Source organism: Sylvia atricapilla, chromosome 8 (assembly GCF_009819655.1).
Source record: "Sylvia atricapilla isolate bSylAtr1 chromosome 8, bSylAtr1.pri, whole genome shotgun sequence".
Classification (NCBI taxonomy): Eukaryota; Metazoa; Chordata; class Aves; order Passeriformes; family Sylviidae; genus Sylvia; species Sylvia atricapilla.
Genome location: NC_089147.1, coordinates 31,543,897 through 31,561,731, shown reverse-complemented (window position 1 = coordinate 31,561,731; position 17,835 = coordinate 31,543,897). Strand labels below are relative to the sequence as shown.

The 17,835-nt window shown below is 45.9% G+C and overlaps 1 protein-coding gene across 1 annotated transcript; it reads left to right on the top strand.

Annotated features, from left to right (window-relative positions):
- Positions 1-1,136: 1,136 nt before the first annotated feature.
- On the top strand, positions 1,137-17,509 carry MINPP1 (multiple inositol-polyphosphate phosphatase 1). Its single transcript, XM_066324301.1, has 5 exons — positions 1,137-1,677; positions 2,315-2,503; positions 3,369-3,466; positions 4,728-4,861; positions 13,879-17,509. The coding sequence occupies exons 1-5, from the start codon at positions 1,137-1,139 to the stop codon at positions 14,276-14,278; spliced, it is 1,362 nt and encodes a 453-aa protein (XP_066180398.1). The 3' UTR covers positions 14,279-17,509.
- Positions 17,510-17,835: the final 326 nt, after the last annotated feature.

Genomic DNA, 17,835 nt, shown 5'->3' with positions numbered 1-17,835 from the left:
ACAAAAACAAAACAAAAAAACCAAACCAAACCAAACCGTTGTGAAAGACCCTTCTTGGCTTTGGTCACCCATTTTGGAGGACAAAACGAATTCTGAGGGGAGCTGCAGTCCCCAGCAGCATTCCTGGTTTGGGATGAATTTCTGCCATGAAGAACAACAAAGAAGAGATTGTACTAACTTCTTAAAAATATTTCTGTTCAGAGTTTCTCTAATGATGGAGATAGGCACATCATAGCTGAAGTTTTCACAGAGCTTTGAGAACCAGAGAGAACTTTAAAGTTTACTTCCATATCCCCACTTGCCCCATTTTCAGCACGGCTTAGATCCAGGGTTTTGACTGAAGTGGTCTTAATATTTAGCTAATTTAAATGCTAATTAGACTAATTTGATGAATAAAACATGGTAGGGATTTGTTAGCAAGCTTCTGCTGTTGCCTTCCATCAACAGATAGTGTCTCTGAAATTGGACTCCGAGGGACAGCAGCACATTCTGTTAACCAGTTGAACAAGGTGAATTCTTGGTAATAGTAATCTTAGAGCTGATAATGCATTGCACAGCTAGAGAGAAGAAAGAGGAGCAATTTTAAATTTTTCAGAACTAGACCATCTCGGACACTGACCACCAAGAAGGTTAGGTTGTCCTGAGTCCATCTGCTGCACAGGGTTTGCTCTGACTTATATACACAGATAAAGACAGCGTGCCTTGTCTCTGCCTGGTTCCCTACTGCAGTCGAGCCAGCTGTTCTGTCTATACAATCCAATTAAATCAATTAACGGGAATTAAACCATTCCCCTCGCGCCTGACTGTCTATTGACTTTTGTTTTTAATTGAGCTCCGTGAAGTCAGTGAGGCTCCACAGAGGCAAAAAGAGGTCAGACGGCTCGTGGCTCCCGCCTCCGCCCCGCCTGGCTACGAGTGTCCCGGGCTGGGGCGCACGGAGCCGAGAGGGGCCGGGTGAAGCTGCGATGGAGCGGATGATGCCGTCGGGAGCCCCGAGGAGCCGCGCAGAGGCGAATGAAGCCGCGAGGGGACGGGCGGAGCCGGGAGGAGCCGGGCTGGGGCGGTCCCTGGAGCGGCCGGAGCCGTGAAGAGGCGCCGCGCCCCGCCTCTTCCTGCGGCAGCCGCGCAGTGTAGCCATGGAGCCTCGCCGGGAAGCCGCTCTGCTGCCGCTGCTCCTCGTCCTGCCGCTGGCCAGCGCGGGGCTCAGCGGATACTTCGGCACCAAGTCCCGCTACGAGGAGGTGAACCCGTACCTGGTGAGCGACCCGCTGTCGCTGGGTCCCGCGGCGGGCGGCTCGCTGCCCGCCTCCTGCGCTCCGCTGCAGCTCCGCGCCGTGCTCCGGCACGGCACCCGCTACCCCACGGCCGGGCAGATCCGCCGGCTGGGCGAGCTGCACGCCCGGCTGCTGCGCCGAGCCGCGGGGGCCGCCGCCTGCCCCGCCGCCGCCGCGCTGGCCGACTGGCCCATGTGGTACGAGGAGAGCCTGGACGGGCGGCTGGCGCCGCAGGGCCGCCGCGACATGGAGCAGCTGGCCCGGCGCATGGCCGCCCGCTTCCCCGCGCTGTTCGCCGCCCGCCGCCGCCTGGCGCTGGCCAGCAGCTCCAAGCACCGCTGCCTGCAGAGCGGGGCGGCCTTCCGCCGCGGCCTCGGGCCCACCCTCGACTTCGGCGGCGACGGTGAGTGCGCGACAGCCGCTCCTTTCCCCTCCTTTCCCTGGGGGGCCCTTGGCTTTTCCCGAAGGGCTGAGGGATTCCCAGCTCTCCCGCCGGGATGGCGGACTGCCCTGAGGGCGCGCCGGGTGCTCTCTGGGGGCTGCTCCCTGAGGGGGACCCATGCCCTGGCTGAATGACTCCTGTGGCCTCCCTGAGGGACTGGGGCAGCCCCTGGCCTTCCCTGAGGGATTCCTGCCTCTTCCCGAGGTGATGGTGTGCCTCACAACTTCCCTGCCGTCCCTCTCCTTAGTGTTTTCGCTGGGGAGCCTCGATCCATCCCTGGGGGAACACCATGACCTCCCCGGGGGGCTGGGGAATCTCCTGATGCTTTCCTGGGTGGCTGGAAGAATCCTTCCCTGAGGGAGCGCGCGATGCTCCCAGAGGCGTTGGGATTGTCCCCTGCCCTCCCTCCCTGTGGTTGAGGGAAGACACAAGACCGGTCCTACATCCCCCATCCCAGGTTGAGGGGGACCCTGCAGCCCCTCCGTGGGGACGCGGCTGTGGTGGGCAGCCTGTTCCTTGGAGCGTGTCATGGTGGCCGGGTGCTGGTACCCTTGGGGGTAGTGGTCCTCCCCCTGATGCCCTGATGTTTTGCTTTCAGAGGTGGAGGTTGAAGTTAACGACTCCCTGATGCGGTTCTTTGATCACTGCGCCAAGTTTGTGGCCCTGGTGGAGGAGAATGACGCGGCCATGTGCCAGGTGAATGCCTTCAAAGAGGGGCCTGAGATGAAGAAGGTCCTGGAGAAGGTGGCCAGTGCCTTGTGTTTGCCAGTGGAAGAGCTAAATGCAGGTAAAGAATTCCTGTTACAGCTGGCTTTGGCTCCAGAGCAACTTCCAAGACATGTAGTTATGCAGAGTAGATAATTTTAAAGTGGCTGTGACTTGGAGATGCAGTCTCTAATTAAGCGCATGAGACTGTAGGTCTGTGTTGGTGTTGCAGTAATGAGTGATTGTTGGATAGTGGTCAGAAGAAAAACTTGTTTGATAACATCTTTCCTGTAGATGAAATCAGCTTTACCTGGTTTTGGAGGGATTTGAGTGTTTTTCTTTTATTTTTGCTTTCTGGAGCAGATGTAGCTTTTGTGAAATCCGTTACAACTCAAGCACATAAGTGACCTGAGGGAAAGCAACCCTGTGTGTCTGTGTGGTAACTCATGTGTCCAGAACAGAAGTTCTGGGTTTCCCTGTGTGGCCAAATGATGGGAAAAGACACCCCAAACAAGTGTTGCTGTTGGGATTGCAGCATTAGGGCTGTGCTGGAAACAAAGTTCAGCCTGGTGCTGCTGATGTGGAGGGGGAGCTGTCCATGACCTCACACCTTCTCCGTGTTCACTCTTCTGACCTGTGTGGCTGCACCAGCAGCTGACACCTATGGCACATCAGCGGATGGGCAGCATTTAATGTGAAGTGCTGTTGTTTTCCCCTTGTAATGGTGTAATGTGAAGAGGTTGCAGTCCAAAATTTGGATATTGCACAATAATTCTGTTAAACTGTGTTTTTGTGCTTGGTCTTTGTCCTGCCATTTATTTATTTGGTTTCATTGTTTGCGTTGCCAGACAGTAATTGCAATTCATTTTAGAGGTAAACTAAGGAGAGGAAGTTGCTGCTTGTGTAGCAGTGGTTTATCTCTTGCTTGTTTGTTGAATTTATTGCAGATCTTGTTCAAGTGGCTTTTCTCACCTGCTCATACGAGCTGGCCATAAAGAACGTGACCTCCCCGTGGTGTTCACTCTTCAGTGAAGAAGATGCCAAGGTACGTGGGTCTTGGAGCAGCCTGCTCTAGTGGAAAGGGTGGCAGGGGGTTTGGAATGAGGTCATCCTAAATGGCCTTCCACTCCAAATCACGCTGTAATGTGTGTTTTTTACACGATAAAGTTCACTCCAGGGTACATCCGGTGAGGCTTCCAGGGCCTCTAAGACACCGTTCAGTTTTGGGTACTATCAGCTCTCTAAACCAAATAATTGCCTGTTGACAAAACCCACTAGAACCCAGATAAATGAGACAAATGTTTGTTCCTCTTCTTTCAAAATTGTTTGATGTAACTTTTGATGTTCAGTAAGGCTTCCCCAAGGCTCTTAAGGAAATTTGCATCCCTGGGAAAAGAGGATACCTTTGCATAGGTAGGTGTTTGGCTAAAGGGTGGGAAGTTAGGAATAAGTGATCTCCTGTAGGCTTCTGCTGAGACCTGCCCTGTTCCATCTAGTTATGAATAATGCAGCAGAGAGGTGGGAAATTACTTTGATGTCAGGAGCTGTCAGGAAAGGAGCAGAGAACGAGGAGAGCACCATGTGCTCTTGTGATTTCAGACACAGACGGCTGAATTCTTTTTTCACCGTTGAGGTCACACTTGTGACGGAGGGTCACACTTGCAGCTGCTGTTAGGAGCACGAAAGGACGACGCAAGTCAGCAGGAGGTCAAGCAGGAAAGCTTCTACTTTATTTTTCTGACTCTATATATATACAAATTTATGGCTACACAGGTAGCCACTTCTTCGACTTCGTTGGTGACCATCACCATCAATCATCATTCTCCTCCTAGAGAGGAAGAATGTAAACAATTCTAATAATATACATAGTTTATTTGAAGCTGCGTGAGAACAAAATGCAAACTAGTGAAAAACAGGCAAATTTGAAGTAACATGCTCTTGCATAATTCCCAGACACAGTTCTGGCCGCTTGAGATGCGTGCACGTCTCTGGAATGTGAAAACAGGCAAGCTGGGCTAAAGGTGTGGGATGGATCCTGTGGCCAGAATGATGAGCCAAAGGCAAAATCAGAAGTGCCACAAAAGCAGTGGATAGTGGTTGTCCTGTGATGTGCAGCACCTCACCTGGCTGTGCTTGTTGCCGGATGCTGAATTTGGTTGCTCTTTGGTGTGATGTGTTGTCTGGTTTTATGCCGAAGCGGTTTCCCCTGAGCCTTGGTGTTTGAGGTTGTTTTTGTGTCATTGCTGCGGGCTGTGAGCTGTTTGTTTTCCCTTGGTGCAGTAATAACCTGTGAGCTCTAACCTCAGGTGCTGGAATACCTGAATGACCTGAAGCAGTACTGGAAGAGAGGATATGGCTACGACATCAACAGTCGCTCCAGCTGCGTTTTGTTCCAGGACATCTTCCAGCACTTGGACAAAGCAGTGGAGGAGAGCAAAAGGTAAATCAAGAGGCTTCAGTGCTTTGGGTGTGAGCTTTCTGTGGTCAGTCCTGAGCTGGATTTCATGTGAAAGGAAGCTCAGTACTTTACTTCCAAACATGGCAACATTAAGAGGGCTGGAGCTAGGAGAATTTTAACACCGAGAATACAATTTTTACTGGAGCATTATTACTTTGAAGAGTATATTTTTTTTCTTTCATTGATGCTTTTGTGCTCAGCTGAAGTATTTCCATCTTTTAACTTGCTGATCCACACAGGCCTTCAGGAGACAGCCAACTGCTGTCTGATAATGGTGCTCTCTTCCTGCACTTTAAGAGGAGACATTGAGTTAAAATAATGAGCTTTTTTTGTGAAAAATGTCCTTGTTAAAAATACTTTGTTGCTTAGATGTTGATTTACAACCAGCTTGCATGTTCTTTTGTAAACATGGTTAATAATCAGTCCCATGAATTAATACCTTAGCAGATTAGTATGGAAATTTAAAAAAAGTACAGGATACCAAGGATAGGGCCATAAGATTATATAATTGAAGGAGAGTGATCAGTTTTGTTCCCCTTTAGTGTCATTTCCTCTTTGAGCAGTGACAGCCTTTCAATCTTTACATTACACACACTAGCTGCAGCTGCGTCTCAACTGTATAAAAAACATCGCTGTAAGTTGAATAATAATTCTTTAAAACCCAAAAAACTATAGTTGGAAGAAGGAGGTAGGAACGGAGATTTCTGATTTTTTTGGAGCTGGATCAGCAGTTGCTGAATTGAGAGGAGGGAAGAGCAGGTGTCTGAGGCAGAGCTCCCCAGTGCTGTAGTAACTTTGTGTCTTTCGGCATTGGCTGTGGAAGTTCAGCTTCAGCGTCTGGGGCTCTCCTGTTGTTTTGGCATCACAGAGGGAATCGGGCAGTGAGTGTAAAGGATCAGGACGCTAAATCTTGTTAACTCCCAAGCTGGGTGAGCAGTCTGCAGGATGAGCCTCATCCTGACCGGGAAGCGAAAGCCGAGGTAGCCGAGCGCCGCAGGAATGTGTTACTCCCTTCCACAACAGGAGGTGGCAGTCGTAGAGCACTGGAGACCCGGCAGTAGGCTGGCTTGGGTAACTCTGCAGAGGATGTGGGAATATACCGGGACCAGCTTGTCTGTCTTCGACTCTAGGGAGCAGAGATGCAGTTGATCCTATTTCATCTACATAGAGAGATTTCTCCCTTTTTCATCTCTGCTGAGAGACACACTGTGGCAGTGTTGAGAGTACAGTGAAAAACAAGAAAACACACAAATAAAAAGATACGCCAGTCTCTTCTTTCTTTTTAAAGGTGATGGTCAACCTCAAGGCAACGGGTTAAATATTTTTGCAGCATTTTCAGAAAGTGAACCTTTGCGGTGATGAAATGTCTTTCAGTGGAATGTTGTTTCAATTTTAATGGTGTTTAACATTGGTTTGTAACTGGCTGCTTCCTCTAAAAATTGAAGAACAAGAAATTGCTCAAAAAATTTACAAAAAAGAAATTTACTTCCAGGGCATTGTCTCTGCCCCAAAATATTTTTTCTTTTTGGAAAGCTTGGGCTATCCAGAAGTAAAAAGGGAAGCGTTTCTGTTCTGGGAAGAAGCTGAGGGATCTGGATTATTTGTTCTTCTCCAGACTTGGCAGTGGAGAGCAGTGTTGGCAAAGCTGTATTTTTGTGGCATGCTTTATGCATTTTTGTTCAGTAGCTTTGTTTTCATTCCCAGTTACAGGGAAATTAAAAAAGAGAACCTGTTTCCTCTATGAAGTGATTGTTGCCCTTGCAATCTGTTCACCAAAGTTGCTTTATCAATGCTTGCTTTTATTTCCTTGTTGGAAAACTCTTCCTGCTGATTAGTCTGTCCTTAGGAATATGATGAAAGTAGTAATAAATACCTATTACTAATTAGTCCCACTTTCAGTTTGCAGTGCAAAAGTTTCATGTGTTTTTAGGCTCTCCCATCATGTGAACACCAGTATAACTCTGGGGTTTAAACTAGCAATAGACTGTTCTGGGCAGGTCTTGCTGTACAGCAAGATGATGTTAAAAGCTGGGAAAGGGATAGGTTTGGGGCCAGGGCTCTCTTCCATACAAGTTTTCTTAGTTACAAAAATGTATCACAAGAGATGTATATAAAATGAAACCATTTCTGCTTAGAAAATAGACTTTGGTTAAAATTTTCACTTGTTCCATATCAAACCCATGTGAAACGTACTGTACTGAAATGATGTAGTTGGGCAGTTGTCTTCTGTCTTCACAATTATAAAGAATTGTGTTTTTCCCAAAGTCTGCCTGCTTGGGGTATAAAATAGCCAGAGAAGCTGGTGAAGAATTACTTTTCACTGCTGGTTTTCCCAGCAGTTTAATGAACAGTGTTTTGCTCACAGGAACTCTGTGTGCTCATGAGAAATTCAGGTGTTTTGGTACTTAATGCAATATGAAGCTGCTCATCTGATTTTCAAAATCTTTGCAGCTGCACACTTGGGCAGAGGTGGATTTGCAAATCAGTTGTGGCACACTTTAAAGCATATCAGCTATCCACTAAAGCTCTTTTAGACTTTCCATTTTTTTTTCCTTCTAGCTTCAAATATTTAACATTAATATTTCCTGCTGGTGAAAGAATGTGATACACCTGTTATTGCTTGTACTGCCCAAATGGGTTACCATAAGGCTCTGGAAATTGAGAGGATGTTTTGTGCAGCCATCTCATTATTTACAGTGTCTGTTGATAATACCAGCCTAGCTGCACGTATGCATTGCAAAATATTTGGTGGTGGTTTCCTCTAAGAGAGTGAACGGGTCTAAGGTATTTAAAAAAAAAAAAAAAAAAAAAGAGAGAGAGACGTATTTGAATAGGGTTCAAAATCTATTAAGGTAATCTTTGTGAGTTATACCACAAAGCTATGGTCAACAGACCAATTTGGCAATTTATTGGCAGCTTTTATTGTTGCATGTAATTTGCCTTCTTCTTTGCAGGTCACTTCCCAGCACAATTGGTAGCATTTCAGGAGTCATTTACTGCTGTGCCCTAATTGCTCCTTCCAAACCTATGACTCAGTACAAAGGAATAGAATGGATGATCTAAAACCACAGTTCAAAACTCTACAAGGGGAACTGAGCAAAAAGCTTCTACTTAGGCAGTAGCAATGAAATAATTAGATTGAAAATCCCCTTTTGCTCAGGTTCAAAACGTTCAGTCAGGTTTTTCGTTTTAAAACCCCTTCAGTGCTGCTGGGATGACTCTCATTAATAAACAGTGGATGTCTGTCAGCACCTCTGTATCATAGTGTATGGTTGGCTTTGATTGCTCCATCTTTCAAAGGTGGGACTTCTGACATGACTAAAGGGAGCTTTTGGAGAAGCCAGAGGGGTGAAATTTGCCACAGATCCTTGTGGCACGTTCAGCAGCATCCCACATTTCTGAAGTGTGTGTGTTTGCTGACTTCTCAGCGAGCTGGGCAGCCCAGGGTCTCTCCCCTGGCAATGTGGCTGTTCATCTGTCTGCCCAGAACTACAGATCTAAAGTTTCTTGGGCCTTGCAGACCCTCCAGCGTGTCCTCAATCTCACAATAATTAATTAATATATGCTAGCTCAGGATTGATCTGAAAAAGTATCTGAGCAACTTTGGTGGAGTTATACCCTTTTATGTAAGAATGAGAAACTCAAATAAAACAATTCATGGGCAAGTAACAGACAAATGAACCGGTCTGACTGGTGTCCACTTTGGGCAGAAAGGGTTTGACAGGTCCATCAGCTTCTTGGTTTGGTTTTTGGCTCATGATGGATCAGCACTGGGCATTGTGCTTCTGCTGCAGATCTCTGGGGTTTGAAACAGTGGGAGAGGTGGTATCAGCCAGGAAAGAGCCTTTGAAAGTGCAGCAGCTCTGCAGTGAGACACAAGGAGGCCTAGCCTAATTAGCTTTGAGTGATTAACAGTTGCAGGAGTAGATAAGAGCCTTTTAATCAGGGTTTTTAATGAGTTTTGTGTAGTCCAGTCAGCTTTTCAAGTTTGCTTTTGTCATGACTGAGCTTGCTCCCTCTACAACAGAAGAAAAATTTTCTCTTGTCAGTGTCTTGGCATTTTGTTGTGTTAGTGCTGATTCTGGGAATGATTGGCTGCCTTCTATTTAAGGTGGAAATCTTGACATATGAGGACTTAGTACTAATTGACAGATCTTTTTAATTTTTTTTTTTATTCTTCTTCCCACTGGTGAAAACCCTCTGAGCTTTAACAGTGTTTCAATATTTCTGCTGCCCTCTGAGTGCCACCACTGCCTTCCCTGATCTCTGCTGCTTCCTTCTATGTTTAGGATTTGTCCAGCTTTTCTTTTTCTCCTGAAATAAATCACAAGGGGAAGTGGGAAGAATGAAGAATTCATCCCATAGTTGAAAGCAGGTTTTGGAGTCCTTTGACCTGGCTTTTTAATTAGGTAGAAAAAGGACAGAATGTAGTCTAAGCTTGCTTGTTAAACAGGTGTTAGAGGGATTTTTACAGGAGATTTGAAGGTTGGCTGGTTGAGCTTTGCTGCAGGAAATGTTTCATCTTATCCCACTATTTCCAGGGGTTTTGAGTTACTTGTAACTGAAAGTCCAGTCAGTGCTTAGGAAATAAACTTTGGTTAAAAGAAAAATCACTTTTTCCATATGGAAAATGAACTATCAGTAGTCCTGGGAAGAGTAGGAATGATCTGCTCTTGAGGATGGGTGAGCTGATGCAGAAGATTAAGAGTGGAAGCCAAATCTTCTGAGATCCAGGAGAAGTAGAATTTGCCTGGATGACAAATCCCACATCTGTGCTTCTCCACAATGCTTTTTTTCCCCTCATGGTGAGACTTGGCCTTTGGGGTAGTGCTGCTGAATTGGTTCAGTATTTTCTTCATTTTCATCTGTGGTCAGATTTACTTAAAAGGTAAAAAAACCCCCAAAAACCATGAAACCCCACCGTGGGCAGTTCAGGAGGTGACACATCTCCAATGAAACCTGCTTGTGCTCTGCCTACTGAGAGCCCCTTCTGCTCATTTGGAAGTGCCCCATGAGACGAATGTGAAACCAATCACTTTCAAACAAGCTCCTAATATTTTATGGCAGAGTTGTATGCACAGTCCCTTCATCTCCCAACAGAGGTGGGCATGAGATTTCCTCAGTGGACTTTCCCAGACCATGTGCTAGTAAATAAAAGGGAAGGGGAAAGTGGATTGAAATGCCATTAGTGATTGCCAGAGTAAGATGTTGAGAGCTTTGATGCTTCCAACGAGATGCTGAGTCACTGATAGATTGTGACGCACATCGAGCGTGGAAACACCGGGCCTGCCATTCAATATTTTATCTGCCTCGGCTACTGTTTATCAGTGTTTTGTTGCTTGCTCTGCCTTTATCAGAAATGCAGGGGCAGTTGTAACCTTTGCCTGTGTGTATTCTCTGAAGAGGTAATCTGTCATCATTTTCCCCACAATTAAAAATATTGCTGTTTAACCTTGATGGCTGTTTTAATCATCGCTGCTGGATGATAGGAAGCCACATCCGAGCTGGAGACTGAGCAGGGAGTGCTGGAGCAGTCTGGGAAATCACCAGTACTGGGGAAAGACCAGGAATGCTGTGCCAAAGAGGCTGTGGAAAGCTCCAGGGTTGTGTCGTATCAGGAAACAGTTTTAATCCTCATTAAGCTAATCGAGTGGGATAGCTCTGAGTGGGAGAGGTTTGTTTTGCCTCCCAAGGCTATTTGGCCTGTTGGCATGAGGATTTCATGAGCCTAAAGCAGGAGAAGGAAAAACTCAAGCTACATGGAGAATGAGCATCTTGTTTAGTCCTTCCTTTCCCACTTCTTCCTTTGTTCTTAAAAACTTGTCTGTGCTATAATTCATTTCCTGCTTTGCAAACATATGACTTGCTGGGTTTTTTATGATTTACTCTTTGCTCTATTTTTTTTTGTGTGATTTACTTCCATTTCAACATTCCTGCTTGGCATCAGCTGGAAAGTAAAGCTGAACTTTGCTTAAAGCCAGCTTTGATAGCCAGAATATTGTGTTGGTGTTTTGTTTTCTTTTTGTCTTATTTCTGAAGCCTTTTTTGAGTAGTGGGGTATGAAATCCATTCCCTGTGGAGTCAATAATGCCTGTGTAAGGTTGTTTTGGAGATTCTAGCAGCATATTTGCATTCCCAGATTCCCTCTTATTTAAGAAAGCAAAGACCACCATGCAGCTGGGACAACATAAAAATACAAGTAATTAATTAAGAGAAAATTTAAAAAGCAGCTCCAGGACAGAATCAGAATTCCAAGCCAGTTTTGTAGAAATAATACTCCAGACTAGTATTGCTGAGCACCTTGATGAATCTAATACACCTGAGAAGTGTTAGGATGGCTCTTCAGAAGAAAAACATTCCTCTTGGAGCTTTAGGGATCAGCAAATATAAAACAAGGTGATCTGGTAGCCACAGTCATGATTTCCAAATGTCTTTCTGAACAGGTTTCCTGGAGAAATCAAGCAGATGGGGTTAAGGGGAGAGGTCCTTAGACGGGGGAAAAAAAATTATAAAATTACAAGAGATGGAAGGTAGTGACAGCTGATTGATTTTTTTTTTTTTTTCCTAGCTGAGATGTGATTTTTTTCCTAGCTGAGATGGAGCTGGAAAGATCTGGTCTGCTTGAAATGTTGTAAATGACGTAGGAAAAAGGTGACAAGTTCAGTGGCATTGCAAATGTGGCAGTTTTATTCAAGATAAGTAAGATGAAGTGGTTCTACCAGGGAGATTGTGAAAGGACCTGGGGAGACTGACTGGGCTGGAAAACTGCAGAGCTGTCAAGTAATCCACATGGGGAAGATTACCTTCTTATCACCTGTTGGATAGAATCAGGGAGACCTTATTGCTCAGGGGCTGAGTTGTGAGGTGGTTGTGGCTGCCTGAGATATCTCAAACTTCAGGCAAATGGGGTTTGGAGCAGCCTGGTCTATGGAAGGTGTCCCTGACAGGGTCAGGGAGTTTGGAACGAGATGCTCTTTAGTTTCCCTTCCAATCCAAACCATTCCATGTTGGATATTGGGAATTAAGCAGAGAGCTCATGGGTGTAGCATCGATTTCTGTGTAGCTTATGGTTCTTGAGTACTATGCATCGTGATATTGTGATCTAAAGGGATATAGCTCATGTGGAAAATGGTGGAAGGACTAAGGTAGGATTTCTCAGCTTGGGAAGAACACTATTGCAAAGCTGTGAGAAGAACAGATTAAATGGGATATGGCATCTACAAATAGAAAAAATGAAGAGCAGTGTGTGAAACTGTCCAACTCCTTGCCACAGGACACTGTGTGTGCTAGAAATGCCTGTGGATTGAAGGAGAGATTTGGCAAAGGAGTGATTCATTACCTAGAAGCCACCTCTGGCCCTGGAGACTTCTGAGCTGGAAATTGCAGGAGATCAGAGGAATGACCTTCTGTTTCCTTCCATAGACATCTGTATTGCTGCTGTGACAGGAGGGATGTGAATGTGTCCTAAAATCTAAAAATACTTCCCTGCAGGTGTGTGTGGATGGGAAGAGGATACATGTGAAGTGGACAAGAGAGAGAAGGGAAGAGAAAGGGAATCAAGGATCCATAAGCTTTACAATTACTTTAAAATGAGTGAAGGGGTCATAAACAGCAAGGGGAGAGCACGGGCAGGAACACTGATTTTTGAAGGAGCTGGATGAGTGTGGTGAATTTAAAGATGTTGGTGCAACAAAGGCATGGGTCAGAAAAAATACAATGTCCTCGACAGAGAACCTTTATGTGGCTGCTTCTTTTGAACAGAAAACAGAGGCAGGGTTTGGATATATTTTTCAGGGATGTTTTGTCAAAGAAGAGAGTGTGAGGAGTGGAATGAGAAGGGCTCTGGCTCTCCAGGAGCGTGGTACAAGGTGTGTGTCAGACTGCACAAACACAGTGGCTGCACTGAGCTGGCCCAGCACTTAATTCCTGCAGAGCTGTCCAAAGTTCCAATCCTCCAAGCAAGTCTCCCCGTTAACCATTTTTCCCTTGCTTTGGGTTGGAGCAGAGGAAACACCTCCTTTTCAGACCAATCAAGATATGTCTCCTGAAAGCTAAACCTGTATTTACCTGTGCTGGATCAAGTGACCTGGGCCACTTGGAAATGGTCCCCAAAAGCCATCATCCTTCCCCAGAGCAAGGGTCAGATTTTCCTCTTGGCTGGCGCTTCATGGCACAGCCAGGCAGCTCTTATCTCCCCTTTGGCTGAGCCGTGTGTAACCGTCTGTTACATAAACCGTCCTTGGACATGGTACAAGTCTGTGACCTCTTCCTGAGGGAGCATCCTCTCCTGGACTGCCTGGTGTCCTCAGGAACTGGTGATAGCAGTATTCTTGCTGGTCGTTTGGACTGCTAAATCGAGGAGGGACAACTGTTCTCCTGCATCACTGGATCACCGTCTTCAGACTAAATTTGGTAAATGCTGCTGATGATTTGAAGGAGACTCTCTCACAGCCAGTGAAGGAGTTGACTGTATGTATGAGCTCCTTTCTCCAGCCCCTCCAGGGCTCTCTGGCCATGAGAACTGGACACAGCCCTGGAGGTCCCTCAGCAGGGCCAGCACAGAGGGACAATCTCTGCCCTGGGCCTGTGGCCACCCCATGGCTGGCACAGCCCAGGGGCCATTGGCCTGGTGCCCCCTGGGCACCCCTGGGCTCCTGTCCAGCCGCTGGCACAGCACCCCCAGGGCCTTTCCCCACGGGCCCTTTGCAGCCCCTGTGCCCCAGGCTGGAGCTGCAGGGGCTGGGCTGAGCCCAGGGCAGCACCCGGCACTCGCCTTGCTGACCCTCACTGCGCTGGCCTCGCATCAATACTTGGACCAAGTTTGGGAAGCTGCATTTAAAATGTCTGTACCAGACTGAATTTCCCAAAGGGGTTTTCCTCAGGAGGGGCACAGGTTCAAGGTGTCCTTCAGCCGTGGTTGCTGGCAGTTGTGCCATATGTTGGTGTTTTGTTTAAAGCACAGGCTCTTGCTCATCCGTTCCGCTTCTTTTCTTTTGTAGCTCCAAACCCATTTCTTCACCTCTGATTGTCCAAGTTGGGCATGCAGAGACCCTGCAGCCCCTGCTTGCCTTGATGGGTTACTTCAAAGATGATGAGCCTCTCCTGGCCAACAACTACGCCCGGCAGGCGCAGCGGAAATTCCGCAGCGGCCGCATCGTGCCTTACGCCGCCAACCTGGTGTTCGTGCTCTACCACTGCGACCACATGAACGCCTCCCAGGAGGAGTACCAGGTGCAGCTGCTGCTCAATGAGAAGCTCCTGTCCTTCCATCACTCCAACGAGACCACCTCCACCTACACGGACCTTAAGGACTATTACAAGGACATCCTGGAAAACTGCCACTTCAAAGAGGTGTGCGAATTGCCCAAAGTCAACGTCACTGCTGTCGATGAGCTGTGAGGGAGTGAAACTGAATGGGTGTTCTTCAAATTGGTCTGGGTTCAGTTCCACAGGCATTAGGAACAAGCACTTTGGATTATTTGCTGCTGCTGTGTTGATTTTCTAACCTTGCAGATTTGGGGGGTTGTCTCAGCTCGGTGCACTGGTTCTCTGTTGCATCAGCAGATCTGCATAAACAACTGCTGCCACAGGGAAGTTGTAAGAAATGTGTGATGCAAGACACAAACACCTGTGTGTTTGTATGTGCAAATAAGCTGATTTCATTGGTTCCTTCTGTTATGAATGGGCCATAGATGGATTTAAGAGCTGGGGCAGCTTCTGTTTTATTGCATCTAAAGGTGGTTGGACTGATTCAGTGTTGGTTTGTGCTGCCTGTATTTCTCGCTGCTGTTTTCCTGTGCTACGCATGAAATACTTCAGACCTTTTTTTGATCCTTTTCCCAAGCTTCTAGAAGGGAGAGGGTACACAGTTCTTCTCCACAAGCTGCACAACTTCTGCCTGGACAGCGCCATTTCTATTTTGGGCTTTTTAAAGTAGGAGGAGTTCCTGCATGCATCACCTGCTTGAAAAAAGGGCAAGGAATTAAAAGTCCTAAGGTCATCATCGACCCGTCCTGCATAGCAAGTTAGTCTCCAGGGTAAGTAAATTATCTTTCAAAAGAAGTAGGAAAAAAAGAAATAAAAGTGTGGGAGTGGAAAGTAGCCACTCTTCCTTTAGGGTGCTCTGGGACTTGCAGCAGTTATTCTCAAAATGCTTGAGTGTTCTTTCACTAACACCATCCATTTCTGATGTTGCTTGGGCATTCAGGTCAGGCTGTGCCAGAGCTCTGAATCTCTTGGTCCTGGTCAGGTGGTGAGAGTTTTTCTACCAGCTCTGGCTGGAAAGCACCTCTGATGTCTCCAGCCTCCTGCTTGAAAATGAATTGTGGCTAACTCAAAATCCAGGTTTTTGAACTGTATAAAGATTGGGCTGAGACTTGACTTCTCCTAACTTGAAGGCATCAAACAAGCTGCCACTTATGTAGGCCTTATACATTTGGTGTGTCACCTTGCTTTTGAAATGCAGCTGGTTTTAAAGAGGTGAATGGCATAGAAGGACTGGTGATACTTTAAAGCAACTGCACTTTAAGTGGGTTCCCTTATGCCTGAAAGCTGGGAAGTATTTTAGATCTCTGCAGTGTGACAGTAAAAAGAAAACTGAAGATAACTGATGAGAAAGTGTCTGAATTAAGTCAGATAAAGATTCTTTCATCACCTGCAAAGGAATGGCTGCCTGACCAAGTTGCCCCAAAGCAAATAAGGGTATGGATTTATGGTGCTGGTAGCTCTTGTAGTGTACCCTCTCACCATCTAATGAACATTCAGAGCTCACCTTGTAAAGTGGGGTTTATTTTGCTGTTTGCTGGGCAGGAAGACTGGGAATAAATGATTACCAGAGCATAGCCTGCAGCAGCTGAGGGTATAAATGTCTATAGTGCACCTGATAAGGCCTTTTTGTAGGCTCACCCCCAGAACTGGGAATTTAACTGCTGCAAAAACAGAAAAAAGAAAACCAAACTCCAAGTTGAGAAGTTACACTTAGTGTATCGGTTTTTAATTTTTTTTTCCCCTGAGGACTCGGCCTTTTGTCACTTTTTTCTTCTTAATATACATTGTATAAAAGCACTTCATGTTTACATAGCTGTAAGTTAAGGAGCAATTGAACCCCTGGTTGTTGCTGTTGCTCTCTGAGTTAAGGGGATTTCCCTACCTGTGCTTGTAGGGCCCTGTTTGATACGTGCACCACTTGCTGCAGAGACCAAGAGATCACTGAACATACTGATTCAAATATTTCAACACTTGCCTGTGTTAAATCCGCAGCTCTTTCTGAAGCTGAAGAAATGGTTAGGGAGGAGTTCAGTGCTGCAACAACCAGAGGAATATAGGTCAGGATAATTGTCAGCCCCTGCACAGGACTACTACTCAATCACCTTTTTCACATTATCCTACCTTGAGACTAAGTCACCTGATGAAAATGGTTGTGACAGATGCCAGTTAGGAACTTTATTGCAACATTTGAGTCAGGCTACAAAGAAATGAGCCTTTGTTTAAAGGCAATTAAGTTGGAAAGAGCAGATACGAGAGTGCGAAAATCCACCTTTGAACAAATATTTTTTTTCTGTGAGTCAGTGATGATTCATGAACAGAAGGGATGAAAGCCTGGCTATGGGAGATGAATGGAGGATTCTGTTGTCAGTTCAGCAAGACTGATTTTAAGACATCACATTTATTAAAAGATACATCCTTCTTCCTTATGGAGGGAGGAATGCATTGCACTTGACTGCTTTTTTGATTGTGTGCCAGATGAGGTGCAGGAACCAGAAAACTCCTATTGTGGAGTGCCCTCAGAAGCTGTTCCCTGTTTCACCTTGGAGCCCGGGTCCCTCATACACCCAGTGTAACAGATCTCTCTTCAGTGGCTGTCAGCAATTCACCTGAGAGGAAAATGTGCTGTTGGGGCTCTGATCTGTGTTGAGAGGATGCTCTGACTCACTCCTCTGGCAGAATTGGAGGCTCAGTGTGGAAACTTTGCACCATTGTGGCACTATAGAAGTGTTGGGACATAAATACCCTGGCCACTTACTCTGATACTTAGCACCGGGGAGGTGACTTCACTCTGATCCTTCTGTCTCATAAACAAAGAAACCTAAAATGAATCAAAATGCTTCTCCAGAGTTGGGCACTTGTTCAGTATGCAGTGTTGGATCAGGCTACCACATCTCCTGGCAGTGCACATTCCCACACCCTGTGAAAGTCCTGCAAGACAAATAATGCTTTCTCCTCCTTCCTGTGTCTCTGGAGGCCTCATCTCAGACATCTGTCAAGGACTCTCTTTGCAGCCTTTCTGATACTGGAAGCTCTCACTGATGGGAAATACCAACAGTGTTCTCATATGCTGGCTTTCAATATGTGTAAAGTACATTTTAATTTGTGAGATGTTTAATCTTTCTGGCAAGTGAATTTTTTTCTGTCTAGTAAGAGCTGCTGCTGTTCTGGTTAGCATGGAGCTGTCAAATGCAGATTTGTAATGATCTTGGACTGACTGGATGAATTTGGATAACTTGTGGATTTTTAGTACTGTGAAATAAAGCTGCACACTTTCTACATCTGTTTTCTGAGCAGCACTAATGACATGATCTTTGGAATCATGGTTGTGTTTTCCTTCAAAATACAGTTGGGAGGTTGCTATTACATGTGTTGCTGTCTCTCATTATTTTAAGTCATCAGATTTCTCAATGGTTAATAGAAAATGCTTTAATTAGGTTTTTACACTCACATTTTGAGAGGACTAAAGCTTTACTCTTGTTTCCTGGAACTCTGGTATAAAAAGCAGTTTTAACTTTACTCTTGTTTCCAGGAACTCTGGTATAAAAAGCAGCATCAGTTTTCTGACAAGGTTTTTGCAGATGCAAAGGTGGTGCAGTGGCTGGGATGACATCATTTTCGATTAAGGGCTGTTTCTGCATTTTCTGTGAAGATGTATTGGTTTGTAAGACAGCTGGAAATGGAAGACAACA

What these genes read in the sequence shown, in the direction of transcription:
- MINPP1 (XM_066324301.1), top strand. Translation starts at nt 1,137, where the DNA reads ATGGAGCCTCGCCGGGAAGCCGCTCTGCTGCCGCTGCTCCTCGTCCTG. An exon ending in TCAGTGAAGAAGATGCCAAG is followed by an intron (nt 3,467 to 4,727) that starts GTACGTGGGTCT and finishes CTCTAACCTCAG; the next exon opens with GTGCTGGAATACCTGAATGA. An exon ending in GCAGTGGAGGAGAGCAAAAG is followed by an intron (nt 4,862 to 13,878) that starts GTAAATCAAGAG and finishes TTTCTTTTGTAG; the next exon opens with CTCCAAACCCATTTCTTCAC.